Source organism: Notolabrus celidotus, chromosome 4 (assembly GCF_009762535.1).
Source record: "Notolabrus celidotus isolate fNotCel1 chromosome 4, fNotCel1.pri, whole genome shotgun sequence".
In the NCBI taxonomy this organism is placed as follows: Eukaryota; Metazoa; Chordata; class Actinopteri; order Labriformes; family Labridae; genus Notolabrus; species Notolabrus celidotus.
The window spans coordinates 34539451-34566517 of record NC_048275.1 but is presented as its reverse complement, the minus strand read 5'-3'; the positions used below and the strand labels follow the sequence as shown (position 1 = coordinate 34566517).

The 27067-nt window shown below is 42.3% G+C and overlaps 1 protein-coding gene across 2 annotated transcripts; it reads right to left on the bottom strand.

Moving 5' to 3' along the window:
- Positions 1-3186: 3186 nt before the first annotated feature.
- On the bottom strand, positions 3187-23774 carry LOC117811466 (zinc finger protein 135). Of its 2 annotated transcripts, none has more exons than XM_034681749.1 (3): positions 23596-23774; positions 10638-11268; positions 3187-7057 (listed from the first exon to the last, which is right to left on the bottom strand). In XM_034681749.1, exons 2-3 carry the CDS (start codon positions 11213-11215, stop codon positions 6160-6162), a joined length of 1476 nt encoding a protein of 491 aa, XP_034537640.1. In that variant the 5' UTR covers positions 11216-11268; positions 23596-23774; the 3' UTR covers positions 3187-6159. The 2 variants fall into 2 exon arrangements, with proteins under 2 accessions (XP_034537640.1, XP_034537639.1); XM_034681748.1 differs by lacking the exon at positions 23596-23774 and adding an exon at positions 15277-15385.
- Positions 23775-27067: the final 3293 nt, after the last annotated feature.

Genomic DNA, 27067 nt, shown 5'->3' with positions numbered 1-27067 from the left:
GACTCACGTGTCTGTGCAAAGACGTCTGATTGTGTAGCACAGGGGTTCCCAAACTTTTCAGCCCATGACCCCCAAAATATAGGTGCCAAAGACTCGTGACCCCCACTGTCCCTCATAGTGATTTAATATGTCTCCATTTAGCCAGTCTGCAGAAAATCAGCCTACCTATATGAGAATGTGTCTGTGTTTCCTGTGCTGTTATGAATTAACCTGCTGCTACTGATGCTTTTGATAATGAACTGTTCACTAACCCTAAACTTAGGAGTCATCTGGCAACAAAGAAAGGAAAAAACTCATTTTCCAATTTCAACGTCTTATTTCAAGGTTAGCTACTATTTTTGCCTATATTTTTTTCTATAATGGGTAAAATGTACTATTTTTAGATAATAATAAAAAAAAAAACATTCTGGATGCCATCTCACGACCCCCCATTTGTGTTTCCCAACTGCCCGAGGGGTCCCATCCCACACTTTGGGAACCCCTGGTGTAGCAGAAGTGATACAGCAAACATTTTCTGAAAGATTTCATGGTATCAACCAGAAGTTTCAAGTCTTCTTTCACTGAGCATGGCATCCTGTTTTTAAATTATGCTTCCATTCGCAGTGACAGTGAAATGTAGGGATGGTAGCTACCTCTGATTGAGAGTCATGATGACCAGTCAATCAGGAACCAAATGCAGCTTTGGGTAACTTAGCTTTCATCCAAGTGTGGTCACTAGAACGGGAAAGTCCAAAAGGCTAAAAATGATTTTCAAAAAGGAAGTCCACAAACCATAAAAGGACACAACTGTAGCTAAAATGACTTCCTGTTTACCGCCTGACTTCAGCCAGATCACACTTCAATCTGTAGCTGTAGTGTTCATATGGATGTAGGGAGGTAAAAACATATTTCCTCTGAGGTTACAGAACAAGTATAAGCAGGAGAATGTCAAAGTCTTCTGTCCAGCTGTGGAAAAGTCTCCACATTGGAGCAAAGACAGAGCTGTGTCTCATGTGAAGGAGATCCAGATTATCAGTGAGTGAAAAAGTGAGTCTGGTTTGAGTTACAGCCAAGACTGAGCTGAGATGTGTCAGTCGTTAGGAGGACGAGGAGCCTCAGAGGACTGAAAGAAGTCAGCTGACAGTAATTACAGGTTTTCAGTTTATGGAAATCCCCTAAATAACCAGCGAAACCAACTCTGAGAAGTATCAGATGGAATGACAAGGCATGTGCCAGTGTGCTGACATGTGCACTTTCTCAATGTTACATAATGTCAGCGGTTTGAACATGTCCTTCAGCTGTCTTTGGATCACTTCAGATTCATCCAAACACAGATTCTGACTCTCCTCTCGTCATTTCCTGTTACACATGAAACAGAAATGAAAGGTTACTTTTCACTGGCAGTTTTATTCTGAAAGGACTCCCTGGAAGAAGCACTATGAGGTTTGATCAGTGGAGGGAGCAGCAGTTACTCACTTTGACCAAAGGGGATGAGCTCTCAGTTCTCCTCTTAGTGTTTTCTGCCCTCTAGTGTTCATTTTGATTAGCTACAACACTCTGCACACACAGGAGTTTAAACATCTATTCAAGTATCAGGGAGGTTATAAAGTGAGCTGTAGTAGTTACACCAAAGAACTGCAGCACAGGAAATCTACAACCACAATTCAAACAGACGGGACACTGAAGTGTTGATAAAACAGAACTTGAAGGTTTGCAAATCATCTAATGTTTGATTGAATAGTGCAAAGACAACATTTAAATGCTGAAACTAGGACATGGTATTGTTTGATGAAGAATACAAGCTCATTTTTCAAATCTGATGCCAGAAATACGCTTCAAACAGGGACAACAAAACTCTGACAAAGTTGTGCAATGACTATTAAAATCTGGAGGAACATTTTCTGACTTATGCAGTTAATTTGCAACATGACAGAGTAGAAAAAGGCTTTACAGAGAGGCTAAGTCTCTGAGAAGAAAAGATATGAAGAGGTTCACCACTCTGTGAGAGACTGCGTGGGCAAACAGTTCAACAACATCTGAATAAACCTGCAAACAATCTTAAAATGTATCATCTAATATCTGAAAACATGCATCATATCTTTAAAAGATTCAGAGAATCTGAAGACACCTCTGTACAAACAGGGAGGCTGTGATCTTTAGGCCCTCGGACAGCACTACATTAAAACAGACATGACTCTGTAGTGGGAGTCACTGCATGGGCTTAAAATCACTTCTAAAATCTATTGTCTCTACTGTTTGTCGCTGCATCCACAAATGCGGGTTAAAACTGAACCATGCAAAGAGGAAACCATAGGCCTGATCTAGAAATGCCTGAGCCCATTTCAGATGGACTGAGGTGAAGATGAAAACTGTCCTGTGGTCTGATGAATCAAAATCTGACATTCTTTTTGGAAATCATGGACGCTGTGTCCTCCGCTCTAAAGAGGAGAGGGACCACCCGGCTTGTTATCAGCTCAAAGCCAGCATCCCTGATGGTATGAGGATCATAAGAGTCCATGGCATGAGGATCTTACACATCTGTGAAGGCTCCATTAATGCTGAACAATATATATATGGGTTTAGGAGCAACATATGCTACCATCCAGAGGATGACGTCTTCAGAAAGACCTTACATATTTCAACAAGATAATGCCAAACCACATTCTGCACATATTACAACAGCATACAACAAATGAGGACACTTAGACCCTGAACTGTTGAGCAGCTGAAATCCTCTATCAGGCAAGAATGAGAACATTTCACTTATACTCAGAAACTGGTCTCCTGGTTCACCAATGTTTACAGAGTGTTGATCAAAAATCCTCTGCCCCAAATGTTTGGAAACGTGTTGCTGGCTTCAAATTTCTATAAAGTATTCATTCAACAATTAAATGTTCAACATTTGATCAGCTGTCTTTGCACTATTTAAAATAAATTAAGGGCTTAATTGATTTGCAAACCATCACATTTTGTTTTTATCAACATTTCACACAGTGTTCAAACGCTTTTGGAATAAGGGTTGTAAATCTGAGAAGGTTTGATGTCTTTTCTGAGCTTCTATATGACTTACTGACAGACACACACACATGCGCGGGCACACGCACGCACGCACGCACGCACGCACACACACACACACACACAGGCACACACACACACACACACACACACACACACACACACACACGTACATACACTCACATGAGAAACTTCTTTTAAAGGTTTATTACAAAACGCAAGACAATACATGTCCACTGGGTTTATTCTATTGGCAAACACAATACAATGACGAACAACCTTCTATCTTGGGGTGAAGCTTTGCAGGAACCACGACATGAACAGAAAACAAAGCAACACAACATGGATCAAAATGCAAAACTGTGGACTAAAAGAGGAGAACAGCATCTTTAAGTCCTGAAACTGAGAGAACACAAACCAGAAGGATGAAGAGCAGGAGGGAAGAGGAGGAGAAGGAGGAGGAATTTGTTTTTCACTATTTTCTTCGGGAGGTTCGTAGTGCGAACACACATTTATAAATAGGTAACAACTAAATTAAGTCAAATCCAATTCACACAGTAAAATGTTATTCACAAACTCAAAGCGTCTGCGGTCCAAAGACGATTTGTGGAGCAGGAAAATAAGTGAGGGGGTATTTTGGCTGAAGCTGTTCCAACAGTGTGGAAAAGAAACTCGTCACAGGATCGATCCTTCAGCTCGTCCACAGCTCCGGGCTCTCTCTGTGGATCAACGCTTACATCGCCACCAAGTCTGGATCGTTCACTAATTTAACCTTTTAGAAACAACTGTTGAGTGTTTGTGCCAGCAAACTTTTCAAACAGCTGACGAAGATACGAACAAGTTTTTCATTTCTTTGTCCGTGTTGGTCCAGACGTCCTCAGAGGAAAGCCTGACGAGTCCAGATTTTCTGACATCTTCAAAATGTGTCATGTCTTACTTTAGTGGAAACAGCTTCCTTTGCTATCAGCTCACAAAATTCAATAAATTATTTTTACCATTAATAAATTATGTCTATTTTAGCACAAAGGCTAGAAAAAAAGAAACACACAATAGTTCCCTTTGTGGGCTGGAGTGAATTTTTGGGGGTTTTGCTTTGAAGGCCGGCGACTGCCTTATTTTTAACATATTTGGAGGCTCTTATTTTGAAAATCTGGGTGTCTACAGGAGGGCGTTGTTGTAGTGAGTCAGTCTTTTCCTGTTGGCCGATGTTGACGATGAGGATGCTGAACAATAATGGTGGTGGTGGTGTTGGTGGTGGTGGTGGTGGTGCTATGATGACGAGGACAGCTAAGCCTGGCTAGGTGCTCTGTTGTTTTCTTTATTTAACTGGTCAATCACATTTAAATACTATTTATATTTATATATTACAACATTGTTCCAAATTCATAAATAAGAAGTGCAGTTTCTCTTCAACCTCCACAAAACGACTGCTCTGTTGGTGTACGACAAATCAGAACGCCGCAGATCAGTCATCGGCCACACAGCCGGAAAACTACAAATATGGCTGACTGTCTGCAGCTTATAGTCTTCATGCAAATGTTAAATGTGCAGGAACGCTAGGTCTGACCAATCAGCTCGTTCGCTTCACATCTCACATTTTTACCTTGTCAAAATATCAAAGTCACTAAACTGTTAACCGATCAGAACGATGCGTCAGAAGGAACTGCAGCCAATCAAATCACTCTGTTAAGAAAAAAAACATGAAGGAACCGGGGGAGTCACGCTCATGTAGACCAGCAGGAGTCTCTGGTCTGGATTAGATCTGTGATTAACCTCATCAGACCTGTGCGGAAGTTTACGAACAACAAACCTGTGTTCAGCTTTTCAACCAATCATTAACACGACTAATACAGAACCACTGAGGAGAGAAATCAGAGCTTTAAGGGGCCGGACTGATGAGACCATCATCGGGAATCTAAAACCGTTCTGATATTCGATCAATCTTTGGGTCTAAATGAGGATTTCTATGTTTTTCAGTGAACTTTGTGGGAGATACTGGGATGGAAAACTATCAGTAGATGTATTTGATCACAGGTCAGGGTAGGATTCAGGTGAGTTAGAGTGTAGAGGACCTTTCCTTCAAAAGTGTCAAAGAAATCAAAAGGAAAAATCTTTACCTGGAGACACAAATCTGAGAGTTTAAGACCAAAGATGTACCTGAAAGTCATAATTAAGAGGTCTTTTTTAGACAATTAGGAGAATGATATTGGGTTTATATCTTTTCAGTGATGTCGTGCATTTCTTGTCCCAGCTGGAGTCGTAGCTTTGTTCAGGGTAGATACGGACTGTGAAAGAAACTATAAGATCCAAACAGAGAGCGAGGGTTTGATCTGTAATAACAGAGAGCTTCAGTCTGATTCAGAGTACCTCATGGTTTTTAAAGTTAGTCTTTTGATTGATGTCACTGACAGTTTGTTTGTTGCTCTCTGATTAGATTCTCACATTAAATTTGGAGTACTCTGTAGTTTTGTTGTTGGTAAATTCAAACTGATCCTCCGCGGTCTGATCTGAGCGTGGAGCCCGGTCTGAACTGGATCTACAGGTTGGTTGTGCTGCTGTACTTGTCTGTGGAGACTAAATGTCCCATTATGCTCTGCACGCCGACTTCTGACTGGAAGCCACCAGATGAACACCTCCCAGAGCTGATGGCAGGTTGGCTAGAAGGTGACTCTGGTGCCCAGTAGCTCCCAGCCCTCCCCAGGTGGCTGATGGGAAATGGAGTGTAGAGAGAGCAGAATCAAAGCGAACAGGTCTGTGTGCAACCTAAATGATCTGTGAGGGAGGGGCAGGGCAGGGGGGTAACACTTGAAATCTAATCCCATCCTTTAGAGCATTCATCTAATGTTCAGTGATGACCATATATGGGTATGACCATATGTGGAGTTCCCCTCAGCATATGATCATATATGGATGTCCTGCTGATATCTACACCAGATAAGAATCAACCAGTTCCAGTTCCAGAACCCTAGCTAAACAAACTGCCATGAGCAGCCCAGAATCTGTCCCTAACTGGTCCAGAACTGGTGGAGAACTTTCAAGAACCTTGTCAAACTAGAACTCTACCAGAACTGGTCCCAAACCAGTCCAGAACCAGTAAGTGCTGATTCAGAGCCAACCCAGAAATGGTCCAGAACTGGGTCAGCCCCAGTCCAAAACCAGGTGATGTCACTCAGAGTCGGACTCCAGCGGAGCGGTCTCGTCTAAGACAACTCTCTTCCGGCGCTTTGCAGCAGCGGATCGGGCCCGCTGCTCCTCCTCCATATGGGCCTTCTTGTGGCGGGAGAAGCTGGATGAGTGCATGAAGGTCTTGTTGCAGGCGGCACAGGTGTAAGTCTTGGTCTTGGCTGTGGGGAGTCCGGTCTTGACTTGAAGTTGCTTCTGGTGCTGTTGCAACTTGCCCCCTCCAATGCCATCCATGGCCCTGTGGGTCTGCTGGTGTCGCGCCAGGCTGGAGGCGTGGCTGAACCGCTTCCCACACTGAGTGCAGCAGTGGCGACCTGCTCCACCTCCTCCTCCAACGCCATCCTCTACCTCAGAGATGGCGGGCCCCCGTTTGTTTGCTCGCCCCCCTCTGCGGCGACGGTTCTTCTTGCAAAGGGTGTAGAAGTTGGGCTTGTCTCGGGAGCAGAGCTTGAGGCGGATCTTGAGGTCGGATGAGCTCTCGCCCAAATTCTCCTTGCCGGGGGTGTAGTTGTCTAGCAGCTCCTTCACGTGGGTCACCTGGTGTTTGGACAGCTGCGTGGACGTCCTGAAGCTCATGTCACACTGCGGGCAGGCGTAGAACTTATCCCCACCCTGACTCTGGATGATAGCGGTGGCCACATGGTGGTGCTGCTGCTGCTGCTGCTGCCTTTTGTTCTTCTTGTCCTTGCCGCCAGCCTTAAAAGAGTGGCGCAGAGAGGCCATGTTGGGACCAAGGGTGACATCCTTGGGGAGGCCTTTTCCTTTCTTGTGGATGAGGCGATGGCGTGACAGGCTGGAGCTGTGGTTAAACTCCTTTCCACAGATGTTGCAGGGGTGGATCCGCCGCTTACCGTGAAGTCGCAGGTGACTCCCCAACATCCTGATGAAGACATAAACACACAAGATGTTAAAGACTTATATGTCAGCTCTTTGTTTAATACAGAGAAAGATGATATTTTACATAATAACCTAACCAGAAACCTACAGATAGACGACTTAAATATCAAATTGATCCCAGGTTAGAAATACTAAATGCAAAATATTCGGATGGATTTTAGTCGTCCCAAGTCATTGCTATTGTTTTTCATGTTTGAGTTTGCATCCTGTCTATACAGTAGTGTATCTGTTCTGTTCTGTTCTGTTCTGTTTGTTGTGTGTAAAATCTCAGTTAAAGTTGTTTCACACTTTTATTCAGGTACAAAAAAAAAATCTGAACCTTTATTGTGTCGTGATTAAAGTCGGCATAGCTTTATTGTTGGTGCAGTCGACAGCAGAGACTGTAGTTTTATGTCTCAGTTCTCTGAAATGAACCAAAGTAGTCACGGATCACAATGTGATGGAGCATCCCAAAGCTCTTACTGCAGCTCGGAGGAGAGAGGATCAAGGAGAGAGGAGGGAAATCTGAGAAGTAATATGTGAGGATAAACGAGAGTAGCCTTCATGGAAGTCTTTAGCTGACAGACTGGCCACCATGTTGAATATGGATGCTGTAACGGGTCAGACTTCATAACATCAACAGAGTTTAATAATGGAGACCTTAAAACAGACACTATGGGGTGCCTTGAAACAGATCACAGACATACCTTGGTTGATTAGTCATACAGTATGACATCAGGAATACAGTTAATTTATCTGCATGATAGAACTTCTCCTGTTAAACTTTATTATGAAGTCTGTCTGTTTACATTTACCATCATGTCACTATAGTTTTATACAAAGAGCTTTACAAGATTTACTTTTTCAGAGTTCCTGACGCATCATTAGTCTGTGTGTTCATAAAATATAGAGTTCACTCATAGACAGTGTATGCAAATAATTAACAAATACCTTATGACACCTTTATCTGATATAAATGGTCCGTGTGCTTCTGAGCAGGACTCAGAGTACAGACTTCAGGCTGTTCTTCATGTGCAGGTGTTTGTTAGACAGGTGACATAAAGAGACAAAACACTGTTACTGTGTGTATTTAATCAGAGTTATTACAGTGCACATGTGTGAAGTCACAAACAGCCGTTGATGTTGAATAACAGCTGGGCAGTGGTGATCAGCCGACACCATGATCACAAATGGAAGTTGCTTCCAGGATGCTTCGAAGGACGCCTTGTTACTCTTAAAACTGATTTCCTCATTGCTTCTCTTCCACTCTTTATTTCCTTGCATCTCTCCATGCATCTCTGGAGGGAGGGACTAGGATGCAAGTGAAAGAAGCATGTGGGGGACGCATGGGTGCATCTTTAGAACTGAGACGCACCTTGTTTCTCACATGTGGAACTATATGAACTACCTCCAAGCTGCCCCCGTCCAAACTCCAAGCTGCTGATCTCCTCTAACGGCTCTTATTCCTGCAGGTTGCATTTTTAAACCGACCTGTTCTGAAGAGCTAAAAAGAGAACTTCCTCACTTCAAAAGAGTTCATTCTTTTTTTAAGTTGGATTCTTCTCAGTAGTAAGTGTTCTACCCACAGAGGATCTTGGAGAAATGTAACAGAAGCTGGGCTGCAGACGGGGTCAACTCTACAACATTATTTAGTACGTTTTATGAAACTTAAGTGTACCTTCTGTTTATAATTTCTCTGCCTTTGTGCTGAAAGAAAACCACTTTTGTTTTTGCACTATTCGCTGATGCAACCCAAACATGTCCCCCTGCCTGCGTCAGAAGGCTTTGAATGAGACAAAATACAGACTAAAGGTTCGTGATTCTGACACAGACGATGACATGCTGTTTACTGTGGACACAGGAGGAAAACTTAATGAACTGGAGTAAGGAGATCCTGAGTTACCTGGTGGTGCAAACTGTGAGCCCATGAACCCAGAGAGCTCCTGCTGTCAGGAGTGGGACTTGGTAACAACAGTGCTTCTGTATCAGCGGCTCACATACGGCTGCAGTCTGCATCACTCACTATCCAGAGTTCCTACCTCAGTGAACACCACTGTTTTACCCACTTTCTTCAATTTTCAGAAGTCAAACCATGAAAGCTGAATGGAAGAGCGTCTTCAGAGTAAGTCTTCAGCTCTCACTGTGACACATACCATTGTCTGCACGATATGCTTGCCTCATCAGAACACACTGTGTCAGCTGCTGAAGGCGAAGACTGAGCCAGATATTTTTCAGCTTTTGTTGTTAAAAATTATGTCAAACTATGATGAAAAATATCAAAATCCACAATAAATCAGTGACTGGGGAAAAGTGAATAGTGCAAAAGCAAATTTGCTTTCTGAGGGCAAGATAAAGCTTTGAAAATTGTCTTCATAGAGCAGATACTGACATTAGTGTTTGAGTTTGTTTAGTTTAATTTATGTGGTAAAGTTGACCCGTCTGCAGTGGTCAAAAGTCGAGCCTCAGTTCAGTTTCTCCAGCGTCTTTCTAAACAAAGGGACCTTGGGGGACAAGGATCCCCTATAGGTAATACATCTACTATCATTGAAGCCTGATATAACCAGTTTGTGTTTTTCAATACGCACACAGTTGTCTGTCTTATATTTTCTTCTGGCTGAGCTACCATGAACCTCCAAACATGTCTGACGTCATGTTAACATTTACAGTCGACAGTTTTCTCCTCTTTTAAGAGAGACTGGAGTTCTCTTTCACGTTCAGTTCTGATCCTCTTTTTATTGATAAAATTGCATCAGACAAAACAGCTTTTTATAGACCCTTAATAAAAAAATACGTAGGTAGGTCCCTCTGGATCTCTGCTGCTGTGGATGTGCCAGACTCCAGCTGCTACAACTATTACTATCTGTCTCACCACTATCATCTCTCTCTCTTCATCTCCCTCCATCCCTCTCTCCAACACGATCTCAGCAGATGTGTGTCTAACATGAGTCTGGTCCTGCTGGAGGTTTCTGCCATTTAAAGTAAGTTCGCCTTGCCACGGAGTCTGAGGATAACATCTGTTGTGATTTGGCGATGTATAAATAAAGATTGATTGATTGATTGATTGATTGATTGATTGATTGATTGATTGATTGATTGATTGATTGTGCACACAGAAAAACATGGCAGGTGTCACTACTTCTGCGTTGTGATAGGCTGTAGGATCTGTCCATATCTAATTAATATGTTCATGTTTGTTGTCTATAACAGTATGTGTCTATGTTTATTCTTCTATGTTGATTGTTTTGTCGTCCAGTCCCAGCTGGAAGTGCGGTGTAGCTCTGAGATAGGAGCAGAGAAAGTCCCTCAAAAAACAGTTTAAACTGTGTTTCAAGTTAATTATGAAAAAGATGAAAACACTTTATGATAATGACTTGATGATCTTTAAACTAAAAACAAATATTTAGAGTTTGGGTCAAAGGTCAAACCTGTTAAAAAGTCTTTGCTGCCTATATAAGTAATATGATTTATATTGTTAATAATAATAATCAACATGTAGTATTAAATACATTGTATGTTTATAGATATGAGTCTGTACTGCCGGCTTCAGTCAGTCAGTACAGACTCATACATTTCTACATACAGACCTGCTTCCTTTGAAGCTCATCCCACAATGAGGGCAGGTGTAACGTGCATCCTGGTGAGTCGGCTCCAGTGCCCGTTTGGTGGGCGGCACCATCCCGCCGCTCTTCCCGGTGTGGGTCTGCTGGTGTCGGTACAAGCTCGAAGCATGGCTGTAACACTTTCCACAGAAGCTGCAGCGGTACTGCCGCTCGTCCGGCTCAAAATCGGCCTGGTCCGAGTCCAGGTCGCCATCGAGCCGGCTGCTCCCCGCCTCTACCAACACCTCCTCCTCCTCCTCTTCATTCTCATCATCCTCATCTGAGTCTGTCTTTATCTCCACGCTCTGCTCCGTCACCTCACAGGGGTACACCTCCTCATACGGAGCGAAGAAGGCCTCGTCCGTTTCGATCTTCAGCTGCTCGGCCGTCAGGTCCGACGGGTCATCGGAGTCCTTCTTCACGCAGGAGATGGTGAATTTGGAGCCGACCTCCGCCCACTTCACCACGTACTCGATGGGCTGGGTGTCCAACTCCACTGTGATGAAGTCTGCACCCAGAGCATCCGACTCTGAAACCACCAGCTCTGTTTCAGAGTCCTCCATCCTGAGCAGAGTCCGGAGGGCGGGGATGGAGATAAAGAGGCGCAGCTACAGGCCTGAGGAGGACAAGTGGAGAGAAGATGAAGTACAACAACAACAACAACAAGAGGAAGATAAGAAGAAAGAAGAAAAGAAAGATACGGAAGAAGGAGATGAGGAGGACATAAATTAAGTTGAAGATAAATAGTGAGAACAGGAAGAACAAGAAGGAGGGGAGGAGTAAGAGGGCATGAAAGAGGAGAAGAAGAGCAAAGCCAAGAATTAGAACATGTTAAAGAAGAAAGAGGATACATGTTGTGACACTGCTCTCTAAGTGAACAGCTGGAGTCGATCAGATTATGAACACAGACATTTGAATGTAGGATCGGTGCCATGGTAACTGATGCTGCACGTTCCCTTTGTTTCAGATTTACAGAACCAACCTTTCACTCATGTACAGGTCACTATTTGACTGAAGTATATGACAAGTGTTAGATTTTTTGCAAGAGAAGTGTCAAACGTTGTGAGAAACCGCCTCCTGTGTCGATACCCACAGTGTGGTGACTGTGTGTGTTACAGGAGTTTCAGTGACGCTGAGACGGAGAGGGTTGTTTTAAGGAGGAAGACGGGGAGAAGGTTGTCCAGCTGACTCATCCTATAGACGGTAAAATAATATCATTTTTAATAATTGATAAGGCGCCAGTCTCTCTTACTCATGTCCATCACAGGGAACTTCCCATCTGTGGATCGTTCACATTGACGTTTGTTTAAAATGTAGAGATACAAATAGACAAACAGACGAGTGATGATCGCAGAGTTATCTGCAGCTATTTGTAGTCGTTATTAGGCATTCAGAAAACAAAGGGATGATGTTTGTTTGATGAGTCTGCAGGAGACACAGATCGATTAATCAGGCAGATTAACGGCATGTTGAAATAATCTGTGGTGCTCATGAGGCCGATTAAAAGAATAAACACATAACTTCTGCCGACACTGCAGGCAGTCTCGTCAGTGTGGCTGCTGTGGACTAATGCTAATGCTAACGGACAAATTCCACCAGATCCCTGTCCAGTCCGTCTCTGATCCTTCACGCCACCAGATCTGATAGGTTTCTATTCTAGTCAATGTGTTAACTTCCTCTGGATCCGCTCCGTCGGAGTCCTCCGGATCAGATACACTAGACTTCTATTTTTGCCGGATGCCGGAGCACGACGCATCAATCTCAACAGAGCAGATGGAGCGGGACAGGAAGTCAGGCACCAAAACAAAATGAAAATATCAGGTTGATTTTCAGAATAAAACACTCTGTGTTATCACCAGATCGTATTTCACTTAACTACAACAACAAACCGTCATGGTGAGCGGAGCCAGACCTGGAGTCAACAGGTCAGAGGTTTTCAGGGAAAACCTCGGTCACATGACTCCAGCTGTCCAGTGGTTCTGCGCTGTTGCTGCGTTCTGAAAACACAACCAGTGGGTGTTCACGGACGAGAGAGCATGGAGCCGGACTGCAGCAGATTGGAGACGGACCAAACACGGATCTGGTGGAAGTCCTGTGTAACCCTAATGCTAAATAATAACATGTTTCTTCTAAAGGACAGCAGAAACAGTTTTACTGGCTGATGTTTTTTACACTTTAGGGCATTTATTTGACAGGAAAGCTGAGGAGAGACAGGAAATGCAAGGAGTCAAGACCAGGAGTCCAACCTGCGACCACTGCGACCGCTGCGTTTAAACCTCTCGGCCCGTTGCTGACTCCTGTTTCATATTATGTTATGACGAATGGAATAATGCAGTTTAGTATTACTTCTGACACAAAAACTTTCGGCGCCGAGAATTGAAGCCAATGTGGATGTGTTAAAAACTGCAGTTCCCTGAGTGTCCACTTGAGGCTGACCAATTCAAAAAGCTGATCTTTACATCAGAAATAAACATGTTTACAGCCTGGTTAAAAAAAAAAGTATAGTCTGGATAGCTCATTTCTCGATCGACACACACTCTATGGGGGGTGATTTTTTCATAACGCTGCAATTTCAAAGATATTAAGATTACGAGTCTTCCATTATGAGAGGCACACCTGACTTCCAATATGGCTCCCGCCGACGATTGGCTTCAAAACAGCGCTCAAAAACAGATGGGTGACGTCACGAATAGTACGTCCATTATTTATACAGTCTATGACTTAAGCCAATAGCACAACTTGATGTATTATTGTTTTCTTTAGCTATTCAAAAAACATCTACAACATGTTTGTGGAAGTGCATGGAATAATGGATGTTATTGTGAAGTTGTTGTGTTTAATTGTATGCAAAATAATCAGCATTATATATATTGCTGTCTGTCCACCTGCTCTCTAATCATCATTATCAACCCTAAAAAAAAGTCAACATCAGTGGTCCACAATAACTCTGACACCCTAAAAGGTCAGTTCTCAGTGATATCACTGCACACCATACAAACGAGTACAGGATCTTACAACCTTCAGTCCCAGGAACTTTTCTTAAAGTCAGAACTGAATTCGGGAGACAGGTGTTAAAGTTTGCTGCTTGAATTACAAAAAACCCTGAAACTTACGGTATTGATTTTATACAATACTATCAAAGTGAGTATGAATAACTAGGAGGCAAAGTCGCTGCCATAGACGTCCTGCTGCTGTGGACGTGCCAGACTCCAGCAACAACAGCTACTACTCGTCTCATCACTATCATCTCTCTCTCTTCATCTCCCTCCATCCCTCTCTCCAACACGGTCTCAGCAGATGTGTGTCTCTAACATGGGTCTGGTCCTGCTGGAGGTTTCTGCCTGTAATAGGAAATTTGTCCCTGCCACTTAATTAAAAATACGTTGGTAGGTTTCTCTGGATCTCTGCTGTAGACGGCCTGCTGCTGTGGACGTGCCAGACTCCAGCTGCTACAACTATTACTATCTGTCTCACCAATATCATCTCTCTCTCTTCATCTCCCTCTATCCCTCTCTTCAACACGGTCTCAGCAGATGTGTGTCAAACATGAGTCTGGTCCTGCTGGAGGTTTCTGCCTGTTAAAGGAAGTTTGTCCTTGCCACTGTAACTTGCTAAATGCTGCAAAGTGCTCTGCTCATGGTGGATTAAGATGAGATCAGACTGAGTCCTGTCTGTAAGATGGGACTGGATCTTATCCTGTCTTGATGTTGGGTCTTTGTTAATAATAGAACATAGAGTATGGTCTAGACTGGCTCTGTTTGGAAACAGATGAAATATTGTCTCTTGTGATATGCACTGTATAAATAAAGATTGATGCATTACAGTCCTGTATCATAGTTTTTATATGTATGGCTGCACATTGTGCTTAATCTCAAGAGCTCTTCTCAGTGAAACAAAGGTTAAACAAATAAATAATAATACAAGGTGACATCTGACCTCCTGTCCGTGAACAGGAAGTGACATGAGCTTTGTGTGAGCTTAATATGGTGACGTAAATCTGTGGGTTCAGAGCTATCACACAGAAACACAGAGACACTTTCATTATCGGTTTAATACAGACAGACCATCGTGCCAAACTCCGTCCAGATATCTGCCTACTCACACTCAGCCTTCTGGATAACACACGGGGCTTTGTGCTTTCTGCACATTCTTCTCTCACTTTTCAACCATCCATGCTTCCTTTAAAACACGAAGCATTGTACCTGAGTGTAACATCAGGAGAAATGACAGATTTCCTCTTTGCAGCCGGGTTGACTTCCCACTTAAAACCCCGCGGAGGGCGGTTTCTGACAGGGCATCCATTACAAAGGATGACATTTCATCCAAACTAAGAGCTTTTTATTCATTATCTATAAGCCGAATTTTTCATATGGTTCATCTGTCTCCAAAAATGTTCAAACCCGTTTAGATTGTTTGGTCTTTTGGGTGTTCTAAGCGCGGATGTTAAATGTGTTAGTTTGTGAGTGTAGTCCGGGGCTCGACCGCCTCACAGTCAGTGAGGAAGCAGCGGAGGGATTTACTCTGCGCCGACCGTTAGCTGTCAAAATAAAAGAGCCAACCGTCCGATAAATGACCGACAGCAGCCGGGACCGGCGGGGGAAAGAGCGGGGATGGGGTTACTCACCGAGCTTTCGGCGGGGGCACGGCGGCGTAAACGTTAAGATTTCACCGGTGGAGACGGTCACAATAAACAGGAAGCAGGGGACGTGGAAACAAAGCATTGTGGGAAAGGATTAAATGGTTGCGAAGAACGGAAGAACGACAGATTGTCCTTCAAAATAAAATCAACATCATACAAAATAAAATAATATCAAAGGAATAAATAAAAATACAGCCAAAATACAGAAAACATGTTGAACGTGTTAAAGCACATACATGTACAAAGTGTTCGTGCAGATCTTTCCTTTTTTCATTTATTTTATTACTTAAATAATAATTTGTTAAGTATGTTGTGAATGTAAAACTGTACACATCCTGCAGACTATCTAAATCTAACAAGCTTGACTAACCTTGGTTTGGTGATTTAGACCTACAGCCCCTGCAGTTTGATGTTGGTACTACAATCTGTAAATAGCAGACTACTCATTTTATACTAATGTCAGTGTACCTTTCTTTAACTTATGTATTCACAGTGAGGGGTGAACATCAAGGAGGTGCCAACCTACAAATATCTAGGTGTACACCTGGACACCAAGTTGGACTGGTCCTTTAACACAGATGCACTCTACAGGAAAGGGCAGAGCCGCCTCTTTTTCTTAAGGAGGCTCAGATCCTTAGACATCTGCAGAAAGATGTTGCAGATGTTTTATCAGTCTGTGGTGGCAGGTGTGTTATTCTATGCTGCAGTCTGCTGGGGAAACAGTATACAACACAAGGATGCGAGGCGACTGGACAAACTAGTGAAAAGAGCTGGCACTGTGATTTGAACCAGGTTGGACTCACTGGGGACTGTGGTGGAGATATGCACACAGAAGAAGCTAGAGGTCATTCTAAGTTACACAGATCATCCACTTCACAACTTCTTTGAGGATCAGAGAAACAGCAGCAGTGGACGGCTCATCTCTCTGCGCTGCAGGACCGAGAGATACAGAAAATCATTCATCCCTGCAGCCATTGGGCTTGATAACTCTCTAACCAATGGAAGGTGAGCTGACAGACACCTGAATTACTTGTTTTATGTGATTTTTATCATTTTATCTGACAGACAACTGAATTCCCCCCTTCGGGGATGAATAAAGTACATTATTTTCTATTCTATTCTATTGTAACATTATTATTTATCTATTTATTTATTTATTTATTCTATTATCGTCAGTGCTCTGCTAGCTGTTCCAAGGACCTGACTGAAAACTAAAGGGGACAGAGCTTTTTCAATCAGGGCTCCTTCACTCTGGAACAGCCTGCCAGAGGAGATCAGACTTGCTGAGTCAGTCCTGTGTTTTTGACATTACTCAAGACACATTTTAACAGGAAAGCTTTAACTGTGTGATTTTTTTGTTAAATTATAACTCTGATTTTATTGCTCTGTTTTAAAAGTCTGTATGGTTTTTTTTTATTGCTTCATTTTGTTTTGCACTTCTTCTTGTTTTTATTGCCCACTGTGAAGCACTTTGTTACCTGTATTGAAAAGTGCTATGTAAATAAATTATTATTATACATATATACTTGCCTATTTGTAATTTTATTCAGTTTATTGATTTGTTTCTGTCAGTTATTAGGTTATGATGTTGTAAAAAAAAATAGGAAAAATAATGAAAAGAATTTGGGGATAAAAAAGAAAATATGTACAAAAATGAAAAATAGGTAGATTAATTAAAAAATATATAAACAGTTGAATAGTTTAGTTGAATATAGACTGTTAAACTAGATTTTTTACAATCAAAACTATATTTGGGTATTGATGATATGGTACATATAACAGTGTTGATGGTTATAACCGTTAATAATGCTGTCACACTCGTAATGAGAAGAAACAAAGCCAACTTATCAAACTCTCTTCCTCCAGTAGGTGTTACAGAGCTACATTCACGGTAACAGTGTAATGACTATATCACTTTTTTTTTAACTAAGCATTAAAAGATACTGTTTATTATCACTATTATAATTATAACTAATTATTATTATTATTATTATTATTATTATTATTATCAGAAATCTATCTAAATCTGTATCATTGCACATTTGCACACATTCAATTGAACTATTCAAATTCCAACTCAAATCAGTCTATTTTTCCTCATATACGCACAATAATTATATTTTTCTATTTATTATTATGTATGTATGCTGCTCCTTTCAGTCTAAATGCTCTTTCTTGTCTCCTATTTAAATTGTGTGTCTTCTTATTGTGCCTTTTAAACAGGAACTGAGAAAAAACATTTTGTTCCACCTCATGCAACAGCTCGCGTTGGTATGACAATAAAAAAGCTTGACTCCTTGAATCCATATCACATCTATATATAACGCCATGTTAATGTGCTTGAAGTGGTTTGAGTGGATTCATTTGTATTTTCACAGGGATGTGTTGATGCTGCAAACAGTGTTTACTCTGTAGCATTCACTTTATCATTTTATTATGATACACACCATGTGTGTTTTAACAACCAGGTGCTATTTTCTTTGCAATAATTAATCTACTGACAAGTAAAGGTGTACAAAGTATATTGTAATTTGTACCTGTATTTCTATCTTCATAGGTATATTGTCAATGTACTTTGGATTTTCTTATCTGATCTTATAAACAAACATTTTTTGGGGATTACCATACGAGTCATCTGATTGCATGGATGTGCATGTGGTGTTTAAAGTCCCAAAAATATGAGTAGAGCTGTTTTACAAAAGGTGCGTTCCAACCAAGAGTTCCGGGTCTTTTAAGCCCCCAGAATTACTTTATCCGGAACTAAAAGGTTCCTGTGCCCCCATTGTTGGCTGCATTTCGATCACGGACTGAAGTCTCGGGTAGATTGTGCAAATCAGGCCAGTGACGTATGGAGGAAAAAAAAAGTAAATGCACTACACCATCAGACCAGTAGAGGGCAGTAAAACAAAGAGGAATGCCACTCATCACAGATGACACCATAGAAGCAGACGGACAGGCAGGTATCATTATGAGCAACACAGCAGTTAGCCTGTTAGCATGAAGAGACTCAGCTGGCGCTGTTTTAGATGGTGCTATATTTCATCACAGATTCTCGAGACAGTGCTCTGGAGAATCTTTGCTGGAGAAACTTCAGCTCTCATTTAAAGCTGTAGTTTATGGAGCTGGTTGGCACGTGTACATTGGAAGCTCCAATGGTACAAGTTTCCTTTATATATTGTATGCAACAGAGCAAAGTATAGGTAAAATGTTCAGGATATCTTTGAGCTCCTCTCCACTCTACAGATGATGTTAGCTACTGTAGCTCTGAACATTCTGTGCTGTATCAAGCAGTAGCCTCTGGGGCTGAGAAATGAAGCCTACATTGAAAAGCAAAACATTTGGGATCTTACAGGAGCTCATTTAAGCTGGCTCACTACCCATCAGACTTGACATTACCATGCCCAAATCTACAGCAGAATTACAGCAGCCCAGTGCTGGCGTTCATGTCAAACTATAGTGAGGCGAGTTTTATTAAAGCTGGGGTTGGTAGTCAGATTTAGATACACTTTTTGTTATACTGGTTAAAATGATATTTCTGTCCCGATGTCAATCAATACATAACTTGTTCTTAAAATAGAGTGAAAAAACCCTCTATCTACAACCGAGTAAACCTAGGAAAACACCAACCAATCCCTGCCATCAGGAGCCAAATTATGAAACCAATCAAATCCCGTCCTGCCGTTCTGCCCAGAGCTTTTTTTTTTATTTTGGCTAATTTGGCCGGTGATATTCCAGAATTCCAGCCATATAGAATAACTGCCGGACATCCACTCTGAAAGCTCAATCTGCTTAATAACTTACATTTACCAGCAGTACAAGACTGAAAACACTAAAATGTGAAATTAATCAATTAGTAAATAATATGATCAAGCACCGGGGGACAGCGCGTCGATGCCAACCTGCTGCATGGAGAAAGAGGGGGAGGGAGCCAGACTGTATCGTAGCGTAACGGACCAGAGCGCCTGGACTTTCTTTTCTTAAAGTGCAGTTTGCATAATCCGGTTTACATTCACATGGACATTATAGAGCGCTTCATGATCTAATAAGAACTAAAGTTTGAGAGCCCCGCACTTTCACTCTAACCTGAGCCTTCTCTGGTCCGGGGCCAACAGGCGTGACCTACCTGTCAGTCAGGTGTCCTCTGTGCCCCTCTGCACCAGACTCCACTCTGAATGCTGCGTGCACGTAACGGGTGAATGTTTGGTGATGTTTTGGTAATGCACACTGCGCTGAAGGGAGTAATCCACGTGCACACTATCAGTCCCCTTTAAGTGTTTTGGGAGGTGGCCATCTCCAACTATGTTTTGATATTCATATCTCATCATGCTGGGAGGCTTAACTTGATTAAACTCTTCATAAAGCATATGATCATATAACCTTCTGTAAACTTGTCAAAGTAAGAGCTGTGGTTATACAAATCTTCAGGTGTCCGTCATGAGTGGAGAAGCGTTCTCCTGATGTTTTTGAGCATTCAGTTATGACTGTTTTCTCCGTGCCACTGTCAATCAGTAAACGTGACGTGTGGCGTTTAGGTGACCCAAAAAATTCTGATGCTTCACGGCACGGTCATGAACGAATGTTGGTATGTAAAGGTGTAGACTCCGAATATAAGACTAGTCCACTTTTTCACATGCAGTTTTAAAGGGAAAACCCCCAGCTTAAATTATGAGCAATATGGTTATTTATATTGGTATTTTTACCGCCCAACATTTTGGCCGATGATGTCTCTATATGCCGGACAACTGCACGTGAAACCGGCTAATAGCCAGTAAATACCGGCTAACATAAACCCTGGTTCTGCCCGCCTCCTGCAGAGCGTACATTTCATGTTTGTTTGTGTTTTTAACTTTCACTATGAGAATGTTTTGGTGTTTTCTTACCGCTGAGTGAGACATGAGGTGACGTAATGTAAAACACAAACCATGTGCTGAGGACCGGTTTTGAATCAGTCACCATCATATGGTCGTGAATCAGCGACGCTTGTGCAAGTGAGCGGGGGGCCTGTTTTGGAGGAGCTCCAACGGTAGTGGGGGAGGGGTTAGACCGAGTCCTGAGGAAATGCTACATTCAAATTCATGCTAGTTTTCCGTGACTACCAACCCTAGCTTTAAATTAACTCCCTTGTTGAATTAAATCAAGCCTAAAAACCATGTATAGATCAGGGCATGGTGGCTTTGAGTGACAGGTGAGTGAGATTTTCTTTTGAGCTGGACAACATTCAATCCCTCTCTCCAACAGGGTCTCAGCAGATGTGTGTCTAACATGAGTCTTGTCCTGCTGGAGGTTTCTGTTAAAGGAAGTTTGTCCTTGCCACTGTAACTTGCTAAATGCTGCAAAGTGCTCTGCTCATGGTGGATTAAGATGAGATCAGACTGAGTCCTGTCTGTAAGATGGGACTGGATCTTATCCTGTCTTGATGTCTGGTCTTTGTTAATAATATAACATAGAGTACGGTCTAGGTCTAGACCTGCTCTGTTTGGAGAGAGTCTTCAGATAACATTTGTTGGGATTTGGTGCTTTATAAATACAGATTGGTTGATTGAATGTTGGATTGTAGTCTACGTGGTTTCATAATCCAACCAAAAAAGTCTGTGCACCAGTTCTTTGGTTGAGTGAAAATCTGGTATGATATCATTAACATGTTAACAGTAATCACCAGATATTGATGACTGCAGAACCTGGCTGGTTAGTTATTGTGTCAGCCAATGTGAAGGAGCCAGATTTGTTGTTGACTCTTCCTCCACAGAAAGGCAGAGGTCTTAGTGATGAGAAGTTTGGTTATTCTCAGTCACTCCACACCCTCTCTCTGGAGAAATGAGCTAGGAGCAACTACTTTCCACAAGCAATCTTAGCTTCTATGCTCTAATACGTGGACAACTTTGCTTAGCAGCACAATAGAATCTTATTCAATCAATACCTTTGTCATTCTCAAGCCAACGAGTAAGCTAATGACAGACTGTTAGCATGGTGTTTGCTAACTCTGTTACTTTTAAACAACACCTTCTCTTCTGGCTCCAGAAAACCAACATGTCAGCAGCTAACTTGAGGTTTCAAAGAGGAAGCTGACAACCAATGAATAACTTCTGGCTACCTTCAGCATTACACACAATACTGAGTTTAAAACACAGCAACATCGGGTTTGAACCACACATTGACGTTATCTCTGTGACTTCACCCATTGGTTTTTGAAGCAGAGTTTTGAAGCCTATCGTCGGCATATTGAAAACGCTGATTCAACCTAACTTTAGGACGACCTAGCATGAGGCAAAGAGGTGGAGTTGAGGCGGGCCTTTAGCCTCCTTGCTAACAGCTACAGTGTGCCCGTCTGTCAGTCAAGTCAGCCACACCCTTAATCAGGCAAAACTCAGACATTCAATATCTTCAAAACCAACAAGTTCTGAAAAAATTCACCCCAAGTTCAGTGTGTGCTGATAGAGAAATTACCTTTTCAGACCATCCATCTATTATCTTCATCACTTAGCCAATTTGGGGTCACGGGGAGCTGGAGCCAATCCAAGCTGACTCTGGACGACCTGGACACATCACCAACCAATCACAGGGCAAACATGGAGAGACAGACAACCATTCACACACTCACACCTTCGGGCAATTTAGAGTGACCATGTTTTTGGATTGTGGGAGGAGTACCCGGAGAGAACCCATGCATGCACGGCGAGAACATGCAAACTCCATACAGAAACCGGGGACTCAAACCAGGAACCTTCTCGCTGTGAGGCAACAGCGCTACCCACTGCACCACCGTGCAGCCCTATTTAGACCTAAACTGTTTTTTGAACCAGGCTGTAAATATGTTTAATTCTGCTGTAAAGATCGTCTTCTTTGAATGGGTGTGTATGTGGTTTCTGGGGCTTCTGCAGCCATCCTTAACTGCAGTTAACTTTTGTATTGGCTCCATTTCTCATTTCTGTGTTACAATTTTGTTTAAAGTGATAGTATTTCTTCAAATTGATATTCCAGCTGTCCTTAAAACATAAAAGACATGTGTGATGTGCATAGGCTCAGAGTGAAGGGAGCAGCTTTAACGTTCCCACAGAGGAGGCAAAAAGGAGATGCACAGGGTCACTTTCACGGTCCAGCTCTGACAACAAAGGCAGACTGTGTGTTAATATGTAATAAGCGCCATTTAAAGGTTTGCGATGATATGGATTTGCAGCTCACAATGTCATGCTTCTCTTGCTAGATCACTGCTCCGTCAGTGATCCTCGTGGTCCAGTAACACTATCCTACAGCTAGCTAAGTTATTGCTTTATGTGTTTTTAATCTATTGTTGGAGCCAAAGTGAAAGTTTACGCCCGGTTCATCACACAGAGCAAGAGACAGTGGACATGTTCCCAACCAACTTGCTATATTGTGTGCAACATGATGAAAGCTATTCACTTTGCAGGCTTCAGGGCCTCCATAGTGTCAAATTCTTATTTATGGCATTATTTGTTTCACTGCTGACTCACAGGCCTGCCATACACATGAGATATGACTTGAAGATGCCCATGAATATGTGTGATGAATCTTTTGATTGTCTTCGAATAGTCTGTGAAAAACTTTCACTTATGAAGCACCAATGGACAGAGGAATAATATTTTGTACAGAGAGTGCTCGGTGGTAAATATCTACAGTAGCCTCATATTTTTTATATGCAAATGAAGACACCACTGTCAAATATGCAACAAGGGAATAGGAGACTGGAAGTAAGGATTTCCCTGCATAGAGGAACATGTGCTGTGAAAGCTGGCAGCATACATTTTTTTAATGATGCACACAAGGTGCTTTAGGGCAGGAGACAGGGAGAATGAAGAAGAGGAAAAGGAGAACAAGGAGGGGAAGAGAAAAGTAAAGGAGGAGGAGGAGGAGGTGAGAGGATGAGGATGCAGAGGAGTGGAGGATGAGACTGTGAGGAGGAGAAGAAGGGTATAATGAAGAGGATCAGAGACAGATGAATAGCAGCAGCAGATATGTAGGCCTTTAGTGTTTATGAAGCCGCAGCAGCAGCAGCAGCAGCAGCGTCATCACTTGCACCGTGACCGTCGCTCTCCTGCAGGAGCCGGTCTGTCACGGTCCTGCTGCAGCCGGCCCCGGTGAGACTGTCGGCGGATACCTGCGGTGACTCTGGGTGGATGTCGAGTCACAGCAGATTTCCGTCCAAAACACACACACACACACTCACGGGCGCGTGCACGCACACACACACCGCGTTCGACACACACCATCATCTCGTTCCGTTACACCCGGCCTCTCTTCAGGCTGCTGTCCCTCAAACATAGAGACCCCTATACCGCAAACACTTACCGGGAGCAGTCCTGCTTGTCCCGGTTCGGCCCTCAGCGAGTGTTAGAGTCGATTATTCCTGCCGCACCTCAGTCACATCCCAACCGGAGAGCAGCGGCAGCCTATCGGCTAGCAACCGCTGCAGCGACGACCCTGATGCGGAGCGGCGTGGAGCGGCACGGAGCGGCAAGTCACCGGGCACAGTGAAGGAGACATAGCGGCACGTATGCGGCAGGTAGCGCACTGTCCAGATTCTCTCCTGTGATTGGTTGAGCTCCAGCGCAGCCTGTTCGGAGGATGGAATATGATTGGCCGACGCGATGGCAACCACACTTTACCTCCAAATGTCGCGATGTGTCGTGAAGTTTCAGAACATCCCGTTTCTGACAGAGTGGGTCCTGAGTGTTGAATATTAAATAAAGTTCATGTTTTATTTGATCTTTATCTTTATTTGTAAAGTCTCTCTACAGTATGTGTTTTCTCTTAATGCTTCTACGGTGTTACCATGTGTTTGATTAAAACATATCCAGAATTAACTAAATATTATTCTACAGGGAGTGTGAACTACTTTGAAAAATCTAACTATTCTGATTTATTGACCCTTATATCTTCTCAACGTACAGGAAGGTATAAATATTTATTTAAAATCTATAAATCATTTTCTATAATAGAGTTTACAGAGCTCCTTTGCCGACTAGTATAGAGGTGTGAGTTTGTTATTAAAGCTCCTGTAAGGATTTTCCAGCTGGTTATGAAACAGACTTAAATTAACACTGATGCCTCTTTGTGAGCTATAAAAACAAATGAGACCATCACCATATGTTTTTATTAATATTTCTAGAGTTATTGTTGATGCCTTAAACAGCTGCTGCAGGGAAGATGTCAGATGAAGTGATTACCAGCATACTGCAGGAGCTGGACAGAACTCTGACTGTTAAAAGAAAGTGACATTATTTATTTTTAAATTAAAAGAATTACAAACATGTACAAGACAAATTCAGAAAAGGGATGACTGGTTCTGCTTTGTCAAAAAGGGAACACCATAATCGACCTTCAAGCTTTAAACTTCAGGAAGTTAATCTTTTTTGTGGTTGACAAAGTTATAATATAACATACATTTAAGGTTAAGTTCTCATCTTTAGTCAGCAGTCAAACTGGAACTCAGCCAAAACATTAAGTTGAAACTAGAAATTTGATTTGTCACGCCTTTGTTCATGTAGGCTAAAGCAAAGCAGTATGTTGTTTTAAATGTGAAAAGCATGTGATGTGTCAACACAGACATGCACAAAAAAGTGATTGAACTTTCACTCCAGTCTGACCTCAGTGATGTTACAAACACAGACTTATTGTGATGGAGACACAAAGGGAGATTTTTTTAACTAAACTTAGATTCTGAAGGAAGATTTAAAGATGAGAAACATGGGGGAAAACACAACACAAGACAAAAATGATCGGTGAGTAAAAGAAAAAATGTGTGAGCACAAGTTAAAACACACTCAGTTAGTACAGAGGTGAGTCTTATGAAAATAAAAAAGAATAAAGGGAATAAGATAATAAAAGATATGCATGAAAAAGTTTAACAAAACATGCTGCATACAAGATAAATTATACTGATGTTAGCTTGAGTTATTGAAATTATAGTAAAACTAACTATAATAAAACTGCAAAAAACACATCATGTAACTTGAGGCTTATAGTGTGTTTTTTAAGATACTCTTTAACTTTTACCTAATCTGAATTTCTGGACTTTAACTTGTGATGGAAAACTTTTTTAAAGCAGAATTTATATCCTGAGCACTGAGCTTACATGTATAACCTACTGGTTGTTTAGGACAGGATCTCACAAGTTGGCTGGACTTAGCTGGGTTTAGCTCAGGATGTGTTCTGATCATGTAGAAGTGTCTGGGAAATGCTTTGTGGTTTGGTTCATTTTTCATTGACAACCAAGATGTTTGACCATCGCCTTTGAGAATGAGGCCTCCTGTCCTCATACAGTTGGGTAATTTATGCTTCATGTAGTTCAATGTGATCATTATAAATTATCAATTTATTGCAGTCAGATTATTTTTACACACTTTCAGCAGGCGTCCACTAGAGGGCAGCATAACACTGGTAAAGATAGCTATTTGCAGATTATTATAAAGGAGTAGATTATTCCTGTTTATTCTCATCAGTCCTTCTTATGTTATCACCCTGAATGTCCTACTTTATCACTGTCAGCAGTATTTGTATCACTGTATTGTAAGTATTACAAGAATGGTAGTAAACTGTAATCTTACACTGTGCTTGTCATCCTGTCTGACGGGTTATGTCAGACTGAAACTGACAAAGACCAGGAAATGTTTCAACACAAGGAAACATTTTTGTGCGGGAAAAACTTCTCTATTGTTCTTTGAGACAGAAGATAAAAATGCACAACATATTTACTCTTATCAACTGGTTAAATATTAGTGTCAATGTATTCACAGCTGACAGAATATAATCCAGATTAACATTTCAGAACAGAGAAAATAAAAGAGAGGGATGGAAATGTTGAATAGTTGACCCAGTTCTCCTTCAGACGTGGATGTGTCTGGGCGTCTTGGTGAAGGGAAAAGTGGGAGTGATTACCCAGGGCTCCTTTCTCTCCTTTAAATAAAGTGTTTATAATGACGGGTCATTTTCAGAACAAACAAACAGGAAAGGAAACAACTGAGAGGAATCATTTCCATTTTAAAGTCAAGCTTTGTTTTGCTGAAATCAAGTTATAGTCACTGTAACTTGTTCTCTCATTCTGTAGACTTACAAATAAAAATAAACTTAAGACAGTCAAAGTCTGAGGCCATGGTTCTCAGCCGGAAAAGGGTGGCTTGCCCACTCTGGGTCAGAGGAAAGTCTTTACCCCAAGCGGAGGAGTTTAAGTATCTCTGGGTCTTGTTCGCGTGGGAGCGTGAGATTGACAGACGGATCGGGGGAACGTCTGCAGTGATGCGGATACTGTACTGGTCTGTCGTGGTGAAGAGAGAGCTGAGCCAGAAGACAAAGCTCTCAATTTACCGGTCAATCTACGTTCCAACCCTCACCTATGGTCACGAGCTGTGGGTAGTGACCGAAAGAATACAAGCGTCTGAAATGAGCTTTCTCTGCAGGGTGTCTGGGCTCAGTCTTAAAGAGAGGGTCAGGAGCTCAGACATCCGGGAGAGGCTCAAAGTAGAGCCGCTGCTCCTCCAGATCGAGAGGAGCCAGACGAGGTGGTCCGCATCTGGTCAGGATGCTCCCGGACGTCTCACTGGGGAGGTGTTTCGGGCATGTCCATCTTGGAGGAGGCCACGGGGAAGACCCAGGACACGCTGGCGAGATTATATTTCTCAGCTGGCCTGGGAACACCTCAGTATCCTCCCAGAAGAGCTGGTGAAAGTGGCCGGGATAAGTGGAGGATGATGGATCGATGGATGGCTTCTTTATGACCCCAAAAAACACACAAAAAAAAGACCCTTGGCATCAAGATTTAATC

Excerpts from the sequence above, each read along its gene's own strand:
- LOC117811466 (XM_034681749.1), bottom strand. The coding sequence starts at position 11,215 with ATGGAGGACTCTGAAACAGAGCTGGTGGTTTCAGAGTCGGATGCTCTG. Across the intron at positions 7,058-10,637 it reads ATGAGCTTCAAAGGAAGCAG|GATGTTGGGGAGTCACCTGC; the intron begins GTCTGTATGTAG and ends TGTCTTCATCAG.